General features: G+C 35.3%; 1 protein-coding gene across 11 annotated transcripts in view; it reads right to left on the reverse strand.

Annotated features, from left to right (window-relative positions):
* Positions 1–20470, reverse strand: part of WNK1 (WNK lysine deficient protein kinase 1) — a 160790-nt gene that overhangs the window by 47039 nt on the left and 93281 nt on the right. For 6 of the 11 annotated variants that reach the window (XM_042945452.1, XM_042945451.1, XM_042945450.1 and 3 more), the window contains exons 5-6: positions 5910–6017; positions 1365–1453 (exon numbers count right to left, since the gene is read on the reverse strand). In XM_042945452.1, coding sequence (XP_042801386.1) covers positions 1365–1453; positions 5910–6017 — 197 coding nt within the window. The remainder of the gene's footprint in view (positions 1–1364; positions 1454–5909; positions 6018–20470) is intronic. The other 5 variants (XM_042945448.1, XM_042945449.1, XM_042945453.1 and 2 more) reach the window with 1 other exon arrangement.

Below are 20470 nucleotides of genomic sequence, written 5' to 3' on the forward strand. Positions count from 1 at the left end.
GGAGGCTCAGAGAGGATGAAAATCTTCTCATAGTTAGAAGGCTTAATGGTTGAATCAAAATTTGAAAATAGGTTTTTTGATTTCTAGTTCTTTACCTTCTACTACAACTTTATTTACCCCAATAAATTCAATTCCTTGTTCAACAATTTGTGTACTAGGCAAAAAGTCTGATTGTGGAATAATCTTCTTTAGATAAATGGTTTCAAAATACCAGTAATCTAGTAAACTGTATCATCCAGAAAAGAAATAGCAATATGTTTTAAGACTGGAAACAAATACTCCTTTGTTTATAGTAAAAAAAAAAAGTTCTTAGAAGATTAAGGACTCCCCTTTCCAAACACTGTATATAAAATTAGAAACCCAAACTAAATTTCTATTGGACAGTCTTAAAGATCATGATGTTAAGCTCTTCCAAATAACAGAGTTATGAAAAGAGAATGAGACTGGAGAAGTGAAGATACTGAATTCTTTAATTTGGATGATATACCTGATTGCTCTCATTCTTAAGGAGATAGATTATACTCAACTTACAATTTATATTTGTACTGGCTGGTCTTCTTTTTCTTTTTTGGAAGGTGAGTGGGGATGGTGAGGGTAGATTATTTTTCATAAACAGACACTGGCTCTTTGCCATGCCTGACGGGTTATGAATCAGCTGTATGATGTATCAGATACTTGCCGCTCCTCTGAGAAAAGTCCTGTTAGTACAAATGACTAAGCCAGATCTCCTCCTAAGCTTTGGGCAAACTTGTCTCTTTTTACTGAAAGGAATTTTGATGTTTTGCTCTTCAATTCTGGCAGAATGACAGCAAATCAAGACCTGTATAGTTGAGCTGATTTCCAAGAGCCAAGATTTTATTTCACCTTTTAGAATTCAATGGGTAAAGAACTAACAAACAGATCTGCTGGTTAGAAAGAGATTGAACCCTATTGAGTTTTATAAATTACGCTGACGCTACAGGTTAAGTAGTTGTATCTGAATGTAGCAGCTATGTTTAAGATGGTTCTGGTTCACTTAAACCCTATGACACTACATTTTCACAACATTTCAGTATATCAAGTCTCAATATTACCTTAAATGGACAGAAGTCTACTTTTTAAAGATTTTTAAACATTTTTATTTTTTAAAGTAATCTCTATACCCAATGTGGGGCTTGAACTCACTGAGATCAAGAGTAACATGCTCTACCAAATAAGCCAACCAGGCAGCCCCAGAATGCTAATTTTAAAGATATTCCATGACATAAATAGAGAAATTAATCACAAGTGAAATATTAAATACACTTTAGATTGAGTATTGTATTCAGACATATCATTACATTTTATGTTTTTATGCAATACCTAAGTTAAAAGTGGCAACTTACCTTTCATCTTTGTTTTGCCTTATGCATCCTTCAATAATTTCCTTCACTTCAGGAATTGCTACTTTGTCAAAACTGGCAGGCTTCACTCCCTGAGAAACATAAAAATAGCAACAGAAACATTTAATAATGGCAGGGTCTTTGAACTTTGATTTTGAATTGCCTCTTAAGCTTTTATTAGATTGCCTTCTTACCATCCTGGCTTTTTTCTGATTTGCCTGCAGGAGCTGGTCCATTGCAGGGTCAGAGCTAAGTAGAGGCAATTTAACCACGGCAAGAAAACAAGAAGAGTCAGATAGTGGGGTTTCTTATTTCCATAGCCTCTATATGTGGCTAGGGAAAAATTTAGGCTACTGTCAACATCTTCGGCTGTGTTTCAGGTAAAGGAAGTTATTGGCTAAAAAGAAGGCCAAATGCTCTAACTGGTTAGATCTTTTGTTCAGCCTTGTTCCCTAACACATTAATCAACATAGTATTTAACTACTTTGAACAGTGAATCCACGAATGGGCATGAATTCACATGCTTAGTTTGGCAGGTATTCTATTATCACAGTACTCTGCAACAAACTCAGTGAGTACAGGAGTTAAGGATTTGGATTGTTTTGGCATGATAACAGAAGAGCAAATTGTCTGGTACATATGAAACATAAAATGAAAAGTGATATATCAGATCCATATAAAAGACAAGATTTCTAACTATTTTCAGAAGAAAACTCACTACTATTATATGTAATACTATATAGTATCCTAGTGGTATTTTAGAATCTTCATAAAATGTAAATTGTTTGCAAATAAAAATTTCAGCAATGTATAGAAAATATACATAAGATGTAAGAATAACAAAATACTGAGAGGTGATATGGAGAAAATCACCTCATTTGCTATTCCCACCTTACCTAAGCAACCACGTGGATTGAAGTAGCTGCACTGATATACTGTCCAAGTGGCACATAAACACATAAAACACAGGGAATAGGAATATAGAAATAGAAGGGAGAGGTCCTAGAAAAGTTAGAATAAAGTATATAAATTTTAATCATCTATAGTCTCAGTGACAAGATCAATTAAAACAAAATTAGTGAAAATAATCTGACAAATCAAAGAAATGCATGGATTATAATAACATGTATCAAGGATCAACTCTAATTCTCATCAGTTATTCAACTGTGTTATTCAAACTCCTGATTTGGAGGATTCTACCTCTAGGGCTAACTTTCCACAGCAAGGAACTGTCAGTAGGACTGACCCTAAAGTTAAACCCATGTATTTAAAAGGTTTTTTTTTTTTTAATAAATTTTTTTAAGTTTATTTATTTTGAGAGAGACAACGACAGCATAAGTGGGGGAGGGGCAGAGAGAGAGGGAGACAGAGAATCCCAAGCAGGCTCTGCACTGTCAGCATGGAGCCCAACATGGGGCTCGAACTCACTAAACTGTGAGATCATGATCTGAACCCAAATCAAGAGTCAGACATTTAACTGACTGAGCCACCCAGGCGCCCCTAAAAGGTTCATTTCTTTTTTTTATTTTTTGACAGAGAGAGAGCAAGTGTGAGCAGGGGAGGGGCAGAGAGAGAGGGAGACACAGAATCCAAAGCAGGCTCCAGGCTCCGAGTGGCCAGCACAGAGCCCAACACGGGGCTCGAAACCCGTGAACTGTGAGATTCACGACCTGGGCTGACGTTGTTAACTGACTGAGCCACCAAGGTGCCCCAAAAAGGTTCATTTCTAAGTAATGACTACAAAGATCACTATTTTATTTTCCCTAATTTTCTTATTTTTCAAATCCAGGTAAGTTTTCCCAACTTGTCTTTGCCTTCATATAATAATTCAAATAAGAGTAAGAAAAATAATGCTGCTGAAGCAAAAGGTTGCTGGTATGGTATTTCAAACTAAAGGGCTTAAGAAAATGGGAACTATTTTGAGAAAAAAAAAAAAAAAAAAAAGGATGATGCTCCCTGAAAGTTCTCTGGTAGTGGAAACACTGGAGATTTTGTGTTATATTTGTTTTTAATGTTCTACAACAAACATGTAAAACTATAAAAGCAAACCTTAAAGATGTTATTTATAAATATAATGGGAAGAACAATCTAAAATACTGTATATCAAGTTCGTAGAACATTTACTATCAGCAGAAAATTGTCTAAAAGAATGTTCTTTGGTAAAACTGGACACTAATACATACTTGGCCTTTGCATGTAAAGTCAATTCAAATATTACAGGAAAGTGGTCAAAGAGAATACAGATATAATTAGGAAAAATGCTTCTTATTCCATTATATATTTTAGGGGAATGTACTTTGGCCTCCTGACAGTAAAAACTCTACATATTAATAAAACACACATATATTGATTATATTAAAGTTCTGTTCCAATTTAGCACAGGCATATTGGAATGATGATTTCAGATTCCTCATCTAGCAAATGGGGACAGTACCTGTCCAACTTGCCAACCTACATTCACGGCAGCTAGAATCAAATGTGGTATCTAGATTGCAAGCTCTTTGAATTACTAAGTTTGCTGACCTAAAGTCCCTTTTGAATTCAGAGGCAATCACGAAAGATAATAAATCTTAGGGTTAAAAGGAAGCAAAGAATTCTCTTGAAAAATAATCACCAAGATGTAGAGTGAACCTACTTTCATCCTTGGTTATTTTTAAAAATAAATAATCCTCTTGCTAATCCTACCCATATAAACATTCACTACTTTACAAATAGGAATTTCTATTTATAAATAGAATTATTAGTTGAATAAACGAGCTATATAAGGTCATACTGGTAAAACCAGAAACTGTGCATAATATAACACCTTAAATTTACTAGGTTAAGCTATTCAAGATTCAAATATAGAAAGTTCTGTAACAGTGCTATATAATTGGTAATCTGATTGCCACTGCCAACTTAAAAAAGGTATTGCAGGTGCCAAGGTAACCAATAAAACTGAGACATACCTTACCAGTCCAGCAGCTGGTATTAAAAGATTAATTCAGCTTACTGTTACCCACACAGATAATGAAAAAGATAGAAGAAATTTCAGCTACCACTCAGCTACCATCAAGAAGCCAGGATTATCAAAATATCTAGCAGAAGTGTTCTGAACCATTTGAGAAGAATATATGGGGATTATATATTGAAAATGACCCCACAAAATGTAAAAATGAGCATGAAACCTAACACTGAAAGTGACCTACAGAAAAGTCATCTGGGAAACATAATAGAAAGTTGCTTGAAATAAACAAGCACAGGTTTTGATACATTTATCATACTTACAGGCTTCTTAAGAAATGAAAGAACTCAATGTATTTTTTATTATTTTATTTATTTATATGATCCAGTGAAGAAATAGGCAGAACTCAATGCATTTTAAAATATTTTTGGTAACATACTTTTTTAAATAAAAAAAAAAAAGGTCTAGATTATTCTAAAACTTGGTTTTAAGCACCAGACAGAACAAAACTAATGATGAAAAAATATTTTGCTAAGATTTCATCTTTTCTACTCCATAGTTCATATACTTCAACAAAAACGATCAACTTAGAGCCTTTAAAATCCTCCTAATGTCATTCGTTTTCTTTACTACCTGATTTAGCCTCACTAAATACTAGTCTAGTCCTGTTCTGACCAGTACAGGCAAAGTTTTGCTCACCTCTTCTGAATGAGGTTTAAAAACACAAAACAGAAAAAGAGTACTAAGGCAGATAAATTGGCAGATTAAATATTTTACACATAAGAAAAATTTGGTTAAGGAGAAACACTCGCTCACTCCATTCTTCTACACCCAGCAACCCCACTGTCTCTAGAAATATTCTTGCTTACTTTTGTAACTAACAGGAATCTCTCTTTAGGCAACAGTGCCATGATATGTTTTTTTGACGGGGAGAGTAGCATGTTTCCCTGCATTCAACAAAAGCGCTTCTTGAACACCTTCTTGAATATCTAATTTAAGATATTTCTGGGTTTTAAAAAAATTATGTATTCTCTTAAAACAAAAACAAAGGCCACTTTTGTGCAATTTTCGAGCCAAAAAAGAGAAAAAGAAAGAAAGAAAACAACTGTGACTCCCTCCAAAGGTACATCAGGAGTTGATATAAATGTTTGTAAAATGTTGATTTGAACTAAGAAAAATGGAAAACACATAATACATGGATTTTATAGATTCAATTTTTCTTTGAATCCTATATACTTATGGTTTGCCAACTAATCTGGGGAAAAATAAAACTGAGTCGTAATATGGTATTCTCTGGTTCAATATTCTAGCTAGCTCTTAAAAACTGCCAGCACTTGCTTCTTAAAAGCTTAGGTTTCAAATGTGTTAGGGTAACATTTATGTATCCTTTCATAAAAGTAAAACTTTTCCTAACCATTCAGAATTGAGAAAAGCCTCTTTCCTCCTCATAAGAAATGTAGTGCAAGTTAACTAAACCACAAAACATCAAGTATTTTAAAAAGCATTCTAAAGTAAACAATTTCAGTACTTTAACTGATACTTGCTTCAAATATCACCCAATGGCTACAATATACCTTTTGTATTTATTAGAAATTCTTACCCACCTCATTTACACAATCCTTTTGAGGGCAGCAGCAACAATGAGAATTTACGATGACAAACACTGAGCAGAAGTCTTTCTTTGTAAAATCCATCACAAAAGGCAAAATACACTTGTTACAGTTAGAGGAAAAGAGAGGAAATTGATAAGACCTAAATTAACAGAGTAAGTTAGCCTACAGCATAAGTAAGGCAGACATCAAAGTCAGATCGAAGCATAGATTCCTGTTTAACACTAGCCATGCTTCTCCAACTCTCAGACTCTCCAATTCTCCGTTTGCTCTGCTTAGCCAATAATCTACTATTCTAGATAGGCCCTTTAAACAAAGCTACAGGCTGAACAACAGGGAAACTGTTCTGCTTCTGCACCTCCTGTTTCTCCTCTAAAAGCAACAGAACCTAGGACAAGCAAAATGAGATTTTTACTTGCTCAAAGCTCCACCCATTATATCCACAGGTTCTGCCTCCTTGACATCAAAACCCACACTAGAAATCTATTTATCTAAACACTCTCTCACCCCTCATCGTGTTGGAACTATGCTTTTAAATGAAAATAGGGATTGAGTTCAACAACCAAAACATAAACTCTGAATGTGTAGCCAAAAGAACACTGTTGAAGGAAATCATGATACTGGGCTGGGTTCTCAGGTCAACTTCTCATACACCAGGTTTGTGTGTGGGACCTGGACCACATCCCTTAAACTCACTCGAAAACTGTGGATAATAATTACCTAGTTTTAAATGTTTACCTAATTTAAAAAGAGGTGATATTAAAGCCTTACTACTCTCTTATATTAAAAAAAAAAAAAAAAAAGGCTGTGAATTAGTACATGGAAATGGTAAAAATTTACTCTTCTCCCTTCCCTTTTATTAAAAGCCTCAACATGCATATAAACCTAAAGATATTCCCATTTTCCAGGAAGATCTCATGGACCCACATAACTACTACTTTGACTTAGTGATTAAGGAAAGGTTTTTCTTCATGTCACTAACAAAGATGGTAGAAAAAGCACTTTCATTGCACTGTTATAATGGGTAACAGAATAAAGTCCTATTCAAAGTACTAGTTGTTATTGATCTTTGGCTCAACACAATTCATCACTAACTAGGTAGTTTAGAATGTCAGGTATTAGTCAGAAATACAGTAATGTGGTCCAGCATTACCTTTAACTTAAATGTTTGAGAGTAAGCTTGCTTAGGACTATGCTAGCTAAATGAAAATGAAAGAGCTAGAAAACAGGTGACTTGTTACCTGGATTTTAAAATTCTGCTGGGCAACACACAAAACCACAATGAGATCACTTTTTTTGGACAGAGGTATAATACAGGCACAAATATCTAGACCAGTCTTTTCTATATATCAAAATAAGAGTTTTCAACATATACAATAAAAATATCATTCACATATATGTACAAGAGTTTACATCTAAGCTCTAATTCTTCTTTCTCTTTAATTAAGTCAGTGCTTTTCTCTAAATTTCCTCATTTCTTTCAGTGGTATCATCACTATTTCCATGATCCAGAACAGAAAACTTAGTCATTCTTGGATGCTTACTTCTCTCAAAATACTTAAGTATTATTATTCTCTATGAGCTCTTTAAACAAAGATAAATGTTTAAAGCAACTGGTAAACACTTCTGCTACTAGTATTCCTACTGTCCTTCCAACAGTCAAAGATCTCTGGCCAGGCAAAATGAGATTTTTGCTAATTTCTTTGTTACCTCTCAAAATCACTGCTTCTTTTGCATAACAACTGTGACCACCAAAGTCCAGATTATTAACACCTCACCTCTTTAAACTTAACCAATTTCAGATGGGCTTCATTGTTTCTATTCTCTCCATCTCCAATTTGTATTTTATATTGTGACCAGATCAACCATCTGGCTTCATTTAATCATCTGACATTTAGCCCTTTCCAGTCACTTGACATCATTTAACTCACATTACACTACTCAAAAATGGTTAATAGTTCTCCACATCTACAAGACTGCCATAGGATCACAGATCTAGAAAGAATCTGAGAGGTCCTCCTTATTCAAATGAGACCATTTTGGCCCAGAGAGATTAATGCCATATCAAAGCTAGAATCAATTCATTAATTCAACTGGCATCTATGAAGTATCTAGTCTAGTCCACTCTAGTCCTTATTAGACACCTGCCAGATACACTGTATCATCTTTAGCACCTAGAATAAAACAGAATCGGTTTTTATGGGTAACGGCCTCATTGTCAATGGTAAAGCAAAACCTAGAATCCAGATTCCACAATGCCTAGTTCAATGTTACTTCTAGCCCATGTTCCGGTTTTTTAAATTTTCTTGATCTGGTGTGAAAAGCCCTCACAATCCAATTTCCACCTTCTTCTCTACTCTTCTCTTCCCCAAAATAAGTCCAGTCAAACCGGTTACTTGTTCACCAAATACTTAGTGCACATTTTCACTAATAAGAATACTCTTACTACTCCCCACTTTTTTTAGCCAACTGAGTTCTACACTTCTTTCAAGGTATACTACAAATCATATATAATGAGAAGGTAGCAATTACAAAGTATCTATATATCTTTTGGCATGTAAATTACTTTTAAGATACCAAGAAACTCAATATTGCTATAACATACTTAAGTATAGAAACTATCATTCTATATTCTAGCAGTTTTTATTCTATAGTCTAATGCCCTGTGAATTATACAGCAACATTCAGCAAATATAAAAAAAACAAAACAGCTTTTTTGAGAAATTCTGAAATAAGGATTTCCCAAGTTCCTTAGTACCTAAAACATTAAGAATGATACTCAGAACTCTTTGGTTTAAGAATAACAATCTGATTAAGAAGCTTTAATTTTAATCAAATCACAGAATAATGAAATGCCTCTGAAAATCATGCAAAACGTCCCCAAGATATAGCCCATGATACACATAGGTTTCTTTTACATGCAGAATCCAAATTTACTGGATGGAAACACGAATAAAATTTATAAAGGAATCATGTCAGCTAATTCCAGTGGATTTAGATCTCTGCATTACTATAAAAATTCCAGCTGCTAAAGAAAAACATACAGTTTTCCTCAACTTTTCAAACACTATCTAATCAGGAATCACTTGTTTCAGTTAAAAAAAAAAAAGGTGGGGTGAATTGTAATCTGTTATATAAAAAAGTAAAAGGAATTTCACCCTAACTGCTTTAGTTCTGTTTTTCCCAGACAGAATGTTCAAATCTTGCAATCCAATGGCTAATGGAATCAGTGACAAAGTCAAATTACACAAACAAAGTAATTAAAAATCCCCATTATTTCTAACTTGGTTGTTATGAGGCTGGATTCAGCCAGATTCTTATTGGTATGAACCATTAGTTTACAGGAATTTGAACATACCTTATGATCCCATTGGAAAACAAACCTCTTCAAACTTCCTACAAAATCTACCTAGCTCTATCAAAGGAAATTAGTTTACCTCATGATTCCCCAAGGCTCATTACTCTCCGGATTCATGAAAGCTTGTGTATGGCTCCAACCTCAAGTGCACTATCCTTCATATAAAAAAAAAACTGACGACATTGCTTACTGTAGTTTCTATTCTTTTAATAGCAGACAAAAATTGTGCTCATTACTCTTATTTGGATTTTCTCATTACCAATGGCAGATTTTCAAGACAACTGAAGTTTTTCTCCTTTAAACGAGGTATTGTGAACCTCTCTATACAGGGCTAAAACATGCTATATCAGTCTTATGCTGTCCATGTACCCTAATTTCCTTACTCTCAGATGTTTTTCCCTCGAGGTCTAAAAAAAAAGTTAAAAAACAAGTAAAGAAAAAACTTTAAGGTCTGTTATTGTCATATTAGTGATGCTTGATTTCTGACACCACAACCACTACCACCATTATTATTATTATTATTGTTATTATTATTATTATTATTATTTCTCCTGCATGTCCATGGGACAAAATGCTTAACCTGTGATTCTATTTTCTTATCTGTGAAATGAATATATTATCTACTTACCAGGATAAAGATAAGATAGTATATGCAAAGCACTTTCAAGATTATTGGCAAGAAGCAAAATAACAAATAAATGTTAGCTCATTCATTCTAAAACTTGACTTTAGGGGCATCTGGGTGGCTCAGTCGGTTAAGCGGCCGACTTCAGCTCAGGTCATGATCTCGCGGTCAGTGAGTTCAAGCCCCGCGTCGGGCTCTGTGCTGACAGCTCAGAGCCTGGAGCCTGTTTCAGATTCTGTGTCTCCCTCTCTCTGACCCTCCCCCGTTCATGCTCTGTCTCTCTCTGTCTCAAAAATAAATAAACGTTAAAAAAAAAAAATTTAAAAAAAAAACTTGACTTTAAGTTCATTAAACACATTTTATAACTGTGATTTACTGAATGTCACTGGATAAAGAATGGAATGAGAGAACGTAATTCACTACTAAGCATGTAATACCGATGCTAACGATAATAACAGCAATACCTACTAAGTACTGATTGATAACTGCATGTCAGGCACTTTGTTATGTTCTACACACATTACTCATTTAATCCTCATAAACCCCTTAGGTTCAGATTAGTTAAATAACTTGCCCAAAGTATCACAGCTAGGAAAGGACATTGCTGGGATTTAAACTCAAGGAGACCCAACTCCAGAGCCCAGTTCCTCCACAGGCAACGTAAAATTGGGTTTCCCTCTCTACAGTTCTGTATCCGTGTGTTCATTTCACAAATACTGAGTGCCTATGACTTGCCAGTCTCTAAATACTACAAATACAGCCAACGAACAAGTCAAATAAAATCTCCAATTCATAGAATTTGTATACTAACTGGGGCTTCAGATGAATACTATAAACCTGTGACAAAAGCCATGAAGAAAAATAAAACCATCAGGGGATAGAAGTGTGTGCACACTAAAAAATATTTTCGGGAAAGCCTCTCTGAGCAAGTAATATTTCAAGTACAGACCTGAATAAACTGCATGTACAGAACAATGACATGCAACAATTTATTATCAGTGCACTATAGAATGTAATTACTAAACCACAGTCTATATTTACCCCCTCCACATCAGCACTTACACAGACAAGTTTAAATACCCTTAGGTCACAGATTTGACACTGTAATTGACATTTATGGATTTGATGCAGCATTTTGATATAAGCAGGGGATCTGGAATCAGATAATAACAAAAATAACAGAATGCTCTGTTATTTTCTAAATATGTAATCTTGGGCTAGACTTCCTGGGCTTCAGACCTATATTCACAAAATGTTGATAATAGTAGCATTTACTCTTTACCACCCCCAGGTTACTGGAAGAATTAAGCTATGTAACATATGCAAAGTGTTTGATGCAATGCCTGGCACAAATGATGTATTATTTATTAATATTTACACTGCTGTCACCCACTACTTGTATGACAGTGCACCACTGCAAGGTCAGACATGTAGTAGTGAATTGCTCTCTAAGAGGAAAAAAGAAACCTGTCCTTGAGGGGCTCAGTTCTAATGGGGGAGGGGAGGAACAATAGTTAATATCAACATAATAATTATTATATTAATAAAACAGAGGTAGAGTATGATGGGAATATAGAGGAGAATGATACTGGCATGACTTTCTTCCAAAAATCCTAAAATATTCCTGATAAAGAGTGCCAAGGAGCTGAAGCTACTGATAATTACTTCATACAAAATTTGCTTCACCACCTCTGTCACAATAGGCCACTAAAGTTCTCAGCTTAAACATATTTTTACTGGAACACTGTCTCTGACCCTCTGGAAGGAGATCAAAATCCCCTACTTCTTTATGTCTATGAAATCCACCTTCTTTACTGTAATTACTATTTCAGTGTTTACTGACTATACTAAGGTATACATAGTAGATCTGGGATGGAAACCAGAAATATGGAGTGGCAGGAGCACTGGCTGATGGTGGTGGTAAGGCATTAGTAGGGGTGGTGGGGGATTTGCATCAGGGAGCCCTATGAGCTCTGAATAGATAACCAACATGCTTCCTTATTAAATGACCAATAGTTAGGCACTGATGCTAACATACACTTTAAAACATTAGTTAAATTTATATCCAAAGCAGACTTAACAATCAGGGTGCATTTCAACACAAGAGTCATCATTATTGCTTACATAATTATATAAATCATTATATAATCTATGTATTTACTTCAATCCTCACATTTATCTCAGCACTCAAAACATGAGAAAAATTTTAGAAAACTAAAAAAGGACATGGATGATGTTATTCTTAATTGGAAGCCAGAAGATACAGATGGAGGTTGGTGAAATCAAGACAGCATTTCCCAGATAAGAAATATAATGACTGACAGGACAGAATAAGGGACTGTAGATAATACAGAACTAAATTCTCACAGCTGAGAGGAAAAATAAAGCACAAGTGAATGCCTGCAGTATCGCTAGAAACTAAGAATCCTAACACAGCTCCACTGACTTAAAGAACTTCTCAAGCTTTTTATTCCATCTCTTCCACAGCTTGACTTATTATTTTGCTTTTTAAAAAAGCAACTCCTGGGCCACCTGGGTGGCTCAATTGGTTGAGTGTCTGACTTTTGATTCTGGCTCAGGTCATGAACCCAGGATTGTGGGATCGAACCCCACACCGGGGTCCACACTGAGCATAGAGCCTGCTTGAGATTCTCCCCCCCCATTACTCCCTGACCCCAACCCTCTCCCCCACTCATATGCTCTCTGTAAAAAAATAAAATAAAAAAGTAAAAAAGCAACTCCTCAATAAGTCAGGAAAAAAAATGCAATTAAGTAGGATAAAATTTCTAAATCAGTCTGGTTACTTTTAATGCTAGTAAAAAAATTTCATGAATGATGGAATAATTATTTTCAAATAACGTTTTGGCATTATCTTATTTAGTCTATGTTACACAGGACTGGAAGGGACGTCAGGTGATCACTGTTCCAGCTCATACTTCTCAAACTTTAACGTACATATGAATCACCATTGGAACTCGTAAAATGCAGATTTTGATTTGAGCTGTCTGGGATGAAGTGAAAATTTTACATTTTTCACAAGTGCCCTGGGATGTCAATGTTGCTGGTGGGGGAACTACACTTTGCATAGCAAAGATCTAATTAGAGACTCTCAAAGTGTAGTATTCAAAACTCTTTCAGGGGATGGACAAGGTACCTCTTTTCCAATGACATATCTGTGTGAGGCCAGCTTTTCTTTATACATTTCAATAAAAAAAAAAAATACTGCAACAGATTTCATACAGCAGACATGAGAACCCAGCTGTCTTGTTGCTGACCAGACATTAAAGATGGTTGCAAAAATGTAAAAATGCTGTCTTTTCACTAAATCTTTAAAATTAGTTTTGGACAAAAACATTTTTTTATAAAAATGTTATTGATGTCAACATATTATTGGGCTTATTATGTTATTACATTATAAGACTGTGTTAGTTTCTAATACAGTAAAATAGATATAACATAAGTGAGCAAAAGCTTTCTGGGGTCCTCAATAATTTTTATGATTATAAAGCGTCCTGGTAAAAAGAGCTTGACAGTCACTGAATTAAATCATTCAAATCTGGTAGCTGCTATCTTAATCTCTTCTCAAAGTATCTTAACGGACAGAATCTCAAACCTCTACCAGGCCTTTGCAATGTCTTATAACCTTATCAAGTTCTTTATCTCCAATTATGACTCTTCTTCCTGTTTAGTCTCTTCTAGGTCAAAGGAAACAACTGCTGAGCACTTTCCTTTTCCAGTTACACATTCCCTCAAGAAATCCAAAGGAACAGGTATCCCCCGCTTTTGGAAAGTTTACATTATGACAGTTTGGTTTTTTGTGTTTTTTTGGTTTTTTTTTTTTTTTTTTTTTCAGTTTTTTAGAGAGAGAAAAAGGACAAGCAGGCAAGGGGCAGAGGAAGAGACAGAATCACTAGCAGGCTCCACACTCAACTCCAAGCCCGACGCAGGGTCGAACTCAGCAAACATGAGATCATGACCTGAACTGAACTCAAGAGTCAGACACTCAACCGACTGAGCCACCCAGGTGCCCCACACCACTTTGCTTTTATGAAAGACCTACATGAGTACCTGTTTTCACTAACCAAAAGAAATCCAAAAAGGATTTTTGCTTTTATGAAAAAAAGCAAAAGTAGATTTCAGGGCCTGTTTTGCAGTGAGCCATCAAAGCAAGAGTGGCAAAGCTGAGCTCCTTCCCCTGGGAGCTACATTTAGCATCAAGACACCATAGCTTTAAATTGTGCCTGTGAACATCTGCGCTTTAACTTATTTTATGCATCTGTTAGCAAGATATATCCTACGGTATTAGAAAATCTTAAAAGAGGTTATAATTGGAGTCTGAGAATGCTCAAAAAATTTAATATGAATCTATATTAATAATAATTACTCCTTCCCTTTTATGCCTTTTCAGCTTACAAAAGACTTCAAGGGAATGCTCTGTTTGTGGACAGTGAGGGAAACCTGTAGTTCTAAAAACTGAAAATGATGGGTCTCAATGAGAAAGGATCCATGAATCAGGAATTGTCCTGAAATGTCAGAGGTACTAGCAAGTGAACTTATGATTTAGTTTTCCCTATGAAATCTCAGAGAATAAAGTGAGAGTGATTATAGGGTAAAAATTATACTGAAACACTTCCAACAAAATACAGACCTAGCCTCATAATGGAAAGAGTTACTTATAAAATAGTTGTTTAGAAATTACAACTATGAGATTTGATAATCGATGGAAAATACATGCATAGATGACTTTTTCACATATCCTTCTTGTCCTGGAATTTTGACTCTTAACTTTTTAAGTTTTTGTTTTCTGCTCTTTTGGTACCAAATAGTTTTACCCATTATAGAAAATATATTGCTTTTATATGTGTTATCTGTTTCTACTTAGTATTATTCAATTTCATTTTAGGATAGCTTTGTTAAAACTTCAAAGGTGACCTTAAGTTTCATTCCTGTTTTGCAAGGTTAATTCAACCTCCCAAACTTAAATAAGTGTCTAACTGACTATATTTGGGATTCCTTTAATTAAATCATTTATTCTTCAAACTATTACTAAATGACTCAATGTGTCATATGCTATGCTATCAGTACAGTATGTACAAAGATTTGATAAATCAAATTCTTGGACAGTATCTTTTAAGACAATATATATTTCATTTTTTCTGTTCTGCAGTCCCTTTCCAGAAGGGAGGGTGGCTATAGATTCTAACAGTTTAACAACGAGAGAAGGAGAAGGAACTATAGAACTAAAGGGAAACAAATGTGGTATATCCATCCATACAATGGAGTATTATTCAGCTATAAAAAGAACGAAATGCTAATACTTGCTACAACATGGATAAACCTTCAGAACATTATGCTAAGTCAAAGCATGCCACAAAAGGCAAAACAGAAAAACAAACAAAGCATAACACAAAAGGGTATATATCATATGATTTCATTTGTATTAAATGTCCACAACAGGCAAATCAAATCCAGAGAGACATAAAGTAGATGGATGAGTGGTTGCCAGAGGCTCGTTGGAAGGGGGAATGGAGAGTGAGTGTTAATGGATATGGGATTTCTTTTGGGGGGGTGATAGAAAGGTGCAGCATGAATATATTTTAAAAACTGAATTTTACATCTTAAAATGAATTTTTATGGTATGTGAATTTTATCTTTAAAAAAGGGAAAAAAATAAAAACAGGGTAAGTACTAAGAATGTGGAAAATGATATTGGTCTTTCTAGGTTCTATTAAATTAACATGAAAAGACTTCTCTCATTTGAGAAGGGGGTTTTGAACTAGAGTCTGCATATGCAAATAAAGATACATTTGTTTTTTAGTGTCTCAAATGCCTTTCTTAAATTTTTTTTTTACTTTTATCAAATAATTTCTTATATAAATTTTTATCTGATCATATGGCAGTGCTGTGCCTAACAGTCTGAAGCCATATAACTCTAAAACACTCATTTTAGCCGTGAGCCTCTGGTGAGCAACTTTTTAAATCAACAGTTTAGCTATGTTTTTCATCTACTCATCCTACAGTCATTATTTTTTTTTAATTGTTTTTAATCTTTATTTTTGAGACACACACACACACACACACACACACACACACACACACACAGAGTGTGAGTGGGGGAGGGGCAGACAGCGAGGGAGACACAGAATCTGAAGCAGGCTTCAGGCAATGAGCTGTCAGCACAGAGCTTGACACGGGGCTCGAACCCATGAACCATGAGATCATGACCTGAGCTGAAGTCGGATACTTAACCCACTGAGCCACCCAGGCAACCCCACAGTCATTATTTTTAATCAGTTAATCATATTTGCTGGGTTAGGTACAGAAAAAGGATAAAATTTAATACTGGCCACCTATAAAACTTGCATTTTTAAAAAACTGGTACTACCATAAAAGTTTATAACTTGATTTCTGTAAATAGCAGTTATTTTTATACTTCATTTTATATTAAGAAAACCTAAAATTCCATCATCCCTCAAAACATTTTCAATACCAACCTTTATTTAGAGAAATAATAAGGAAGTGAATTAGCAAATTAATCAGAGACACTTATCACTAAATAATAGAGACAGCCCAGTCAATTCCTCCTAGTGTCTCTAAGAGCAGCCTACAAAAAAGCAGAGCCATGGTCTGCTGGTACATAACAAAATTTATTCCCATTTCAAAATAGAAATATTCCAAGACCAACAAAGGAGGCTGGTATGGCTGAGAGATAGCAGAGAATGTTTAAATATTTGCCTATCTAATGTGTATTTCATATCTAGTCTGTTTGATATCAAACATTCAGCACTGATATAAAGGTAAACAAAAGTTATTGGTTCATAAACCCTGGTGTTTAAAATCCAGAATGATCACCTCAAGCAATAATACTGGGTTTAAGATGTTATTTCTTAGGCCAATATCAAAAAATGTGGCCACTGAAAAAATGGGGATCGAACTCACGAACTATGAGATCATGACCTGAGCCAAGGTCAAGAGTCAGACACTTAACTAACTGACTGAGCCACCCAGGCAATCCATAGTTCCACTTCTGACTGAGAGAAAAGACTACCCACAAATTTTTAGTTAACAATTTAAGTAATTACTTGCTTGTATTGAGATTCTTATATTAATAGCATCCTACTAGAGGAACATTATCATCATTTTTACAGATTAGTAATTACAGAACTCTTCAGTGGAGAATTTTTAAAGTTCTGGTGACATGTGTTTACAATAGAAGTCAACAACTTTTTCTCTTTTTTATTAAAAAAAATTTTTTAATGTTTATTTCTGAGAGACAGGCACAGAGTGTGAGAGGGGGAGGGGGAGGGGGAAGGGGAGGGAGAGACACAGAATCCAAACAGGCTCCAGGCTCTGAGCTGTCAGCACAGAGACCGACGTGGGGCTCAAACTCGGTTAACAGCGAGATCATGACCTGAGCTGAAGTTGGAGGCTTAACTGACTGAGCCACCCAGGTGCCTCTCAACAACTTTTTCTGGTAAGAGCCCAAACAGCACATTTTGGAACACACATTCTGTTCCAGTTACCACTCTGCATTGTATTGTGTGAAAACAAAGATAATACAGAAACAAGTGTGGTTGTGCTTTATTACTTTATTTATGGACACTGAAATGTTCACATGATATGTTTTTCTTCTTTTGATTTTTTCCCCCAATTACTTAAAATGTGGAAACCGTTCTTAGTCATGGGTTGTACACTGTACAACAAGATAGATCTGGCCCATGGTTCAGAGTTCATTAACCCCTGGTTTAGAGTATGATGGGATGAAGAAAAGCAATATATGGTTAGTAAATAAAATATATAAATTATTCCATATACAAATTGTAAATTTTATAGTCTGAAAGTCTAACGTTATATATTTAACTTCATAATCAAGTTTAATGACCAAGATTCATCTTATTTTAAGAGGATATATATTTACAATGGGTATTTATTCCATATTTATTTTCATAAATCGTAAGTCAAAAAGAACAACTTAGCTTAACTGAATTCTAATTCATATCTCATCCATTCACTCTACTGTAAATCCTAATCTATCCGTCATTCCTTCAGATTACTGCAACAGCCTCTTAAAATAGGGTTTTTAGCTTTTAGTCTTTCTTCATAAATCCATTCTCTACTCTGGAGCCAGAACAATTTTTTTAAAAATTTAAAATTTAAGTCTGATCTTATTACAACTACCCAGTGTAAAGTGCTGCAATGGTTCCTCAAATGTTGGAGTATAATCTAAGCTCTCTTTTCCTCTTTTTATCCTTTCTTTCTTTTCCTGCTTCCAAACTCTATAGACATACAAATATATAGATTTCTCACATGCAACACTATCTTAATCTCTCCCTTTCTAATTTCCCCAACCTGTCCAAACTCAATTAGGCACCACTCTTACATGCTTTCATTAAGTACCTATCCCTAGAATAATTGTTTTTATACCATAAGGTAACTAATTGTCTGGGTTAAACTGTTTCTTCCCCTTCCCCTATTAAGCTCTTAAGAGACAAAGATTCGGGTTTTACCTAACAAGAATATTCAATACCTAGTATCCAGAAAAAAGTCTGGAACAAAGAAAGCAGACCTAAATATTTGCTGGATGAACCCATGAACTATTATGGGTTGAACTGTGCCCTCCCAAAAGGTATGTCAAACTTCTGGGGTGCCTAGGTAGTTCAGCTGATTGAGTACCCAATTCTTAATTTCAGCTCAGGTCATGATCCCAGGGTCTTGAGATCAAGCCCCGCATCGGGCTCTGTGCTGAGTGTGGAGCCTGCTTAAGATTCTCTCTCTCCCTCTGCCCCTCTCCCCTGCTTGCTTGCTCTCTCTTAAAAAAAGATATGAATTCTAACCTTCAGTATCTCAGAATCTGACCTTATTTGAAAATAGGATCATTGCTGGGTACCTTCACCTCTGACTTCAGCTCAGGTTGTGATCTCATGGTTAATGCGCTCAGCTCATGGATTTGAGCCCCACGCCAGACTTTGTGCTGACAGCATGAAGCCTGCTTCCGATTCTCTTTCTCTCCCTCTCTCTCTGCCCCTCCCTGACTAGAGCTTTCTCTCTCTCTCTCAAAATAAAAAGAAGAAGAAGGAGGAGGAGGAGGAGGAGGAGGAGGAGGAGGAGGAGGAGAAGAAGAAGAAAAAGAAGAAGAAGAAGAAGAAGAAGAAGAAGAAGAAGAAGAAGAAGAAGAAGAAGAAGAAAGGAGCAGTGCAACTGTAATTAGTTAAGATGAGGTCATCCTGGGGTGGGGTGGGCCCTCAATACAATCTGACTGGTGTCTGTATAAGAAGAGGAGACACAGACAGATGAGGGGGAGAACACCATGTGAAACAGAGATTGAAATGCTGCAGATGCAAGCCAAGGAATGCCAAGGATTGCTGGCAAACCATAAGAAGGTAAGAGGCAATGAAAAGTTTTCCCCTTCATGTTTTAGAGACAGCATGACTTTGCTAAAAGCTTCATTTTGGACTTCTGGTCTCAAAATTCTGAGACAATAAATTTCTGCTGGTTTAAATCACCTAGTTTGTGGTACTTTGTTATAACACCCCCTGAAAACTATCAAATATTGGTGAACCACCTTACATTTCAGGTATATACAGTTTCCTGTGTCTCTCTACACTCCAACTCTTAACTCTTCCTTGAAAATTAGGTTTAAAGGGCACCTGGGTGGCTCAGTTGGTTAAGCATCCAACTCTCAACTTAGGCTCAGGTCATGATCTCATGGTTGGGTGAGTTTAAGCACCGAGTTGGTCTCTGCACTAGGTGGAGCTTGCTCTCTCTCCCCCTCTCTCTGTGGCCTTCCCCTGCACACATGTGTCCTCTCTCTCAAAACAAATAAATAAACGTAAAAAAAATTAGGTTTAAAAAATCAGTATGAGTAGATCTGGTGAGGTAACTTTAATGTAATATTATATGTAAGAGAATAAATGATTAAATTCACATATTTGAATTCAAGCAAGGATTTGTATAAGACCTATCAAAACAACTGGGTGGTTCAGATTTGTTTTAATTCAGTATTTTGTCAACCATTCTGTCATTTCTAGCAAAATCTGGAGAGTTAATGAAAGGAAATAAACTCCAAGCCACCTTAAAGGGCAAATTATCCTTTTATGAAACTTTATTTATTATTCCTATAGTTAATTTTTAAAAATACTCTTATTGGTTATTTCAATGAAAAAGTTGAGAATTATGTGTTCATCTTCTCACACACACAGACTGTATAAATACAACAGGAGTGGAATCTGACATATCAAAAAACAGGTCTCTTTTTTCTCATCAGAAAATTCCCAGAAGCCAACACCTACCCAGTTTTTTGTTTTTTCAACTTTATCCTGAAATTCTGTTCATTAAACTAAGAGCCAGACTTTATTTTTTCAATTCTTTCTTACAAGGAAAGCACACACCCACGCTTGCCTAGCCTTGTATTTTCTAAGAGCTGTATGTGCAGATTAAATGATCTTGTATATAGACAATCCTAAGGAATCTACTAAAAAACTATTAGAATTAATTCAGTAAGTTTGATTCAAAATCAGTATGCAAAAACCAAAAGTATTTGTAATGAACAATCAAAAATTGAAATAAAAATTC

Source organism: Panthera leo, chromosome B4 (assembly GCF_018350215.1).
Source record: "Panthera leo isolate Ple1 chromosome B4, P.leo_Ple1_pat1.1, whole genome shotgun sequence".
Classification (NCBI taxonomy): Eukaryota; Metazoa; Chordata; class Mammalia; order Carnivora; family Felidae; genus Panthera; species Panthera leo.